The sequence below is a fragment of the Ursus arctos genome, unplaced genomic scaffold, assembly GCF_023065955.2.
Source record: "Ursus arctos isolate Adak ecotype North America unplaced genomic scaffold, UrsArc2.0 scaffold_7, whole genome shotgun sequence".
NCBI lineage: Eukaryota > Metazoa > Chordata > Mammalia > Carnivora > Ursidae > Ursus > Ursus arctos.
The window spans coordinates 38,592,996-38,598,995 of record NW_026623089.1 but is presented as its reverse complement, the minus strand read 5'-3'; the positions used below and the strand labels follow the sequence as shown (position 1 = coordinate 38,598,995).

At 37.3% G+C, this 6,000-nt stretch overlaps 1 protein-coding gene across 5 annotated transcripts in view; it reads right to left on the bottom strand.

Annotated features, from left to right (window-relative positions):
* Positions 1–2,295: 2,295 nt before the first annotated feature.
* The window catches only part of PARG (poly(ADP-ribose) glycohydrolase), a 123,617-nt gene continuing 119,912 nt past the window's right edge, over positions 2,296–6,000 (bottom strand). For all 5 annotated transcript variants that reach the window (XM_026481557.4, XM_026481559.4, XM_026481556.4 and 2 more), the window contains exon 18: positions 2,296–5,979. In XM_026481557.4, the coding sequence (XP_026337342.2) occupies positions 5,825–5,979 (155 nt within the window). In that variant the 3' untranslated portion in view covers positions 2,296–5,824. The remainder of the gene's footprint in view (positions 5,980–6,000) is intronic.

Here is a 6,000-nt window from a genome sequence, read left to right as displayed (position 1 = left end):
TTTCAGATTCTTTTTATGTCTGTTTTATGTATCACATTCAGGGCTTTTAGCTGTACTTAGGAATAATAGGGAAAAGTCTGTCTACTCCATCTTTTGGAATAAGAAGTCCTTTGTGTGAGTGATGATACTGTGGTAATGTGTTTTAGAAACACTGATTTACAGATGAAACATAATGTCTGGGATGAACTTCAAAATAATTTGGGGTGGGTAATAGGTAGAAAGAGAAAATGAGATTAGCTATGAATTGGTAATTGTTGAAGATGGATGATGCATGTATAGAAGTTCATTACTCTATTTTATTTTTGCATATGTCTGAAGTTCTTCTTAAAAAGAACACCATTTCCTGGCCACCCAGTCTAAGTCATATTACAGGCTCTTGTCTGTGTTCTCCAATACAGTATAAATCTGATAAGGACCTAGTCTATTTTGGTCATAATTATAGCTCCAAAGCTTCAAAGTGGCAGCACAGAGTTGGCATTCAAATTGCCACGCTTCCTCAAATATAAAATGCCACAGATGATAAAATACCTTTATTTTATGTATTATTAAAAAAATACCAAAGGGGCGCCTGGGTGGCTCAGTCAGTTGAGCATTGTACTCTTGATTTCAGCTCAGGTCATGATCACAGGGTCATGAAATCAAGCCCTGCATGGGGCTCTGTACTCAGTGCAGAGTCTGCTTGAGATTTTCTCTCTCCCTCTTCCTATGCCCCTTCCCCCCACACTCTATCTCTCTAAAATAAATAATTTTTTTTTAAAGGATTTGACAGAGAGAGAGAGAAAGAGCGCACACAAACAGGGGGAGCAGCAGGCAGAGGGAAAGAGAGAAGCAAGCTCCCCACTGAGCAAGGAGCCTAATGTGGGGTTTGATCCCAGGACCCTGGGATCATGACCTGGGCCAAAGGCAGACACTTAACCGATGGAGCCACCCAGTAGCCCCAATAAATAAAATCTTATAAAAAATTAATTACAGCATATATGGCATAGCATCAATTTTTATAAGTATTTGAATTTCAGATGCTACAATGTGGAAAAAATGTTCATTTTGTAATAAATGAAATACGGTATTTGTAGAACAAATGATACCCTATGAGGTCAAGATCATGATGAAAATGTTTCACACATGTTCAAGATCAGGGTTTAGCCAATTTTACAGTAAATATAGTTCTTCCCAAATATTGAAAATTTATGTCCTAGCTTATAGGTTACTGAAACAGAAAGTTTCAGGTTAACAGAAAATGCAACATTCTGACATGACAGTCTCCACCCTTTTACCACAAAGTCCCTTTTATTATTTTATCCCCAAGGTAACCGTATTTTGAAATATTTTGATATCTAGTAAAATTCATTTGTTAAGCTAATTTTCTTCATTTTTCATAGATTAAATATGTAGTATTCAAATGGAGGCAATATAATTCCAGCTAAAATAAAACTTGACATTTCACCTCCCCTACATGGATTCACTACAAGGAAAAGTACACTTCCATTAGGAAATCTACTTTTTAGCTTCCAATGCTACTTTCTCAGAATCCAAGAACCAGTGGAATCGACACGGCAGGAATCAAGATGGCAGGAGCTGATGCCAGCTCCTATATTAAGTCAAGAAAGGGCATGAAGGTAGCACATCTTAATATTATATTGTAAGTTAGCCCATTTGTTTACACAACTCTCCAACAGATGAAACTGTGTAAGGGAGTTCAACATTGTGGTGAACTGACATGGTGCAGGTGTCTATTCAAGTTTCTAAATTGACAACATAAAAATTCAATTGTTTTTTCTATGCTGAATTGGAACAGAGTGGTGAGAAGAAAATACTATTTATGGAGTTTTAGATCACTTACCCTCTCTGTGTGTCAGTTCAGATCTGAGTGCAGAGAAGTCATTCATCTTTGTATAGCTGAGCAGAAAGTTCAGTGGATACCCACAGAAGACACCTGTGTCTATGAATATGTGAATGGACGGAAGGACAGTGGTCCTCAGAACCTTCAAGACATCTTCCCTGTCCCTGATTTGAGCTCTCTTGGAAGACGGAAATTGGGAAAAGGGAATGAATACGAGGAAACATTATCTTAGGAACCTGGCCAGGATGAAAAACTAATACAGCCAGAATCTCTCTACCTTTGGAAAGTCCCTCATGCCAGTGACCATCTCTACATGCCTAACACCTAATGTGAAATAACAAATCTACATGCAAAAACTTTCACCAAATGTCTAGGACACACACTACAGTTTTAAAATGAGAGTATGTACATGAACATTTCAAAAGTGGCATAATTATTTAAGAAAAAAGAAGTGGTAACAAGGGAATCAGAATTTCTTTATTGTTATCCTGCAAAAATCATGTAAACATTAGCACAGACCTCTCCTTATCCCCAAGTTCAAAACTGTCATAAGATGGTAATCCTACATTTAAAATAAACAGGAAAAATAAAACCAGTTATTAGATGGACATAGCAGTTTTGGCTGTCTTGCGTGGGAAACCTTCTGCTCTGGAGGCTCAGTAGATCTGTGTGGGAATCTGATGACGGGGGACAAAGAGCACTCTGTCACAGGCACAGAGAACAGCAGTGGGTCAGTGGATTTTAGCAGTTTGTTCCATAAGTATCATACTGGGGCCCTCTTATAGCCCCCAAACAAGAACAGCATTAAATATTTGAGTGCAGGTGCCAGCAATGGCTGGTCTTTCCCTTACCTCCTAAAACAAAGGATTGGGGCAGATCCACAAGGTTAAATGAAGAAAGTACAGGACTTCTCTTTAAAGGAGACATACTATGATTCAGGTTTTCCTTACATCAGAAAAAAGTCATGAACATGCAGCCACACAGATTGGAAAGGACAGGGAAAAAAAAACAAAACAGGTGAGAATCTATACACAACTGCTTCTCTTCCTGTTGAAGTTTTAAAGAATGCAACCCAGCCACTTTTTTGCTCCATCATATTCTTGCATTGGGACACTTTAATCAATATTCGGTTTCCAAAGCAATAAATATTGGTTAAATACCTGGTATAGCAGTCATGAAGCCTAGTTAGATATCCTTTTCAATCTCCGCTTTAAGACCAATTTGGGTCTGCCTGCCCTTAATGTCACTTCAACCAGCAAGAAAAGAAATAATTCTCTCAGAGACATTTTAATGTAGCCCGCTGATAACTAGTCACTCATTATGAAGAATAACTTATAGTAGGAACCAGGTAGAGAACAACAGTGTCAGAGCCTTTGCTCTATCAGGTCTCCTCCAGAGATGACAGACTAAGTCTCCTTTCACAATGAATTTCTGGAGGTTCAGATGGTATTACCTAAGCTCTGGGCATCTGTTAGCCCATTGGAAAAATGGGCTAAAATATGCAAAGCAACTAGTACAGTACCTAATATACAGTAGATGCTCCATAAATGTTTCCGGGTCAATTACAATAGTTGACATTTATTGAGCACCAACTATGTGCCAGACCCCATAAGCACTTCTTTATGTATAGTATTTCCTAATAAGTGCTAATAGCCTGTTTTCTAGATGAGTTAAATAAGGCTCAGAAATTCAGTTTATTTAGAGAATTAGCAAGGGATGTGGCTAGCATTTGAACGCAGTTTGTCTGATTTAAAATCTCATATCCTTTCCATTACTCCACATTACTTCCTTAAACTGTTACGGCATTTGAGTGAGCTAGACAGAAAGTCTAAAGCAAGTGAGCTATATTAACCACCTAAGAATTCTAAACTAAAATATTGTTTCATGCCTCAACAGATGAAAAAACAACATGAAATGAAATAATAAACCCCTAATGGAAGGGAATAAAAAGATGCTGTTAAATGTTTTAGACTAAATATTAATTAGATGTCTGATTTTTTCCTCCTTTTACAGAGGGCATCCCTCCTGCCTCAAAAAACGGACATTAGTTCTCTTTATGTTCCATCTGATTAAATTGTCCCAATCCTGGAATGTACTGGGACAAAGTAGGCAGGTTTTATTCTTGGAAAACCCTCAAAAGAGAGAGGCACTCAGGTAGATGGCCCAGCCACTAAGCCTGTTCAGCACTAAGAGTTCAGTCTTAGATTCTATGTTCTGGAATATTAGGCTGGGTGGTCTTCTTACCTGGATTTAATGACTTCTCTACCACACGAACCATTCTATACTGTTCATGTAATGTTTTAAACAACTGTTCACTTAGTCCTGGGGCTGGGTAAGAGGGAAAGATATGGAAACAGAAAAAAGAAATGAAATATAACCATGAATGCTTAACCAAAGCTCAGGATGGGTTGGGATGGGAAGAGAACACTTTAGTATCAGTAGAAATAAAGCCAGACACCTTGGATTTAGGGAGATGATTAAAAATCTTAGTTACTATGGTAAAGAACTTCGTTAATCACAAGTGGCTGCCATCAGGTGCCAAATTCCATTAACCTCTCAATCTCTAAAGAGCTGCAGACATTGGCCACTGCCCCATTTTTTCCTGCCAATACTGATACCAGGAGTTTGACCATCTACCAAAATTTCTTATTACTAGGATTTGACCTCCAATAGCACTTTCTGACAGCTGACTATAAACTAGAGCTTTAACAGTATAATTTGGGATTATTTTAGAATTATGAATAAATGCTTCACAACTAAACTCTACTCTCAATTAATGCAGAATCAGCTTTCATTTTAACCTCCGAAAGACATTCTTATTTATGTTTGCTGCCAGTTTTAAATGAACACAATTATAAATAAATGATTTTAAACAAACCCCCTGATTAAGCCTAAACCTAATAGTTTTTTGTAACTCCAGTTTTATTTGGATTTTATGTGCTTGCACACAGACACACTTAAAGAACATATATTTATATTTATATATATAAAATATAGATGACATGGGAGTTTCTGACAAATGATTTGTTAATGAAAATTTATTAACTATATAACCTTTGAATACCAGAGAAACTTCAATATGTACAAATCAGCATGAGTTCCCAGTTCCTAAACTTTGGTTATATGAATATGCCTCAAGCACCATAGAACAAACAATAATTCTATTTGAGAAGAAAAAAAAATTCCAAGAAATGAAAAATCCTGCAACTCTCTTGCATCTTTTCTTTTCTTTTTTTTTTAAACACCATTTGGGGAAACTTTTATTGTACATTTCCTTCCACCTTGGTCAGTTTCCAAAAACAGTATGAATAAAAATTGATCAGGGAAGAAAGGACTGACAAACCATTATACATCAAGGAGCTGTCTCAAAAGAACTGTATCTGGAAATTATTTTGTCTGAAATACAAAATCATTTTAACCTAGGAGATTTGCATTAAGTATCATGTAGGAAAAAAATCCTCTTCATTTTCAAAATTCAAAAAACCCAAACAACACAATCATAACAAGAGTTGGGGGTGAAAGGCTTACAGGGAAATCTTTAGCAAACCCAGTTAAAAAATTCTTGGTTTTCAAAAAAAAAAGTTCTTGGTTTTCAACTTCTTCCCTGGCATCCCTGGGATCTGCTAGCTGCAGAGGCAATGTGCATAATATATAGGCATCAAAAAAGAGACCTGACAGGCTGAGCACAACCTTTCATGGGATTTCACAGGAAATCTGATGGGCAAAAGAAAGAAAAACCGAAGAATGAAGACTGAAATAGAAAAAATGCAAACAAAATATATCTAACCCTGTGTAAGTTAGGATGGAGGGGGCTTACATGTACAAACTGACAACTGCCTGTGTGTGGAAGGGATTGCATCCTTGCCCACAAACTGGATTATATACATGTTTATATTAAGTTAAGTCAGTTCGTATATTACACCAGACAAGTCAAACAGGATGATTCTGGTGAGAGGTGGAAGGAGACTCTATTTACTCAGCTCCTCAGGCCCCAGTCCTTTGTCCTGGCTGGTTGGTGGTCTCTGCACAGGACTCAACAGCATGGTATATGAATGGATAAAGCTTGATGTCTGGTCCGGGGGTGGAACAATTTCTGCATTCTTCATTGTAATACCGGAGCAGCAGCTTATATACTTCTCCTGGAGAGTAGAAGTCCAGAC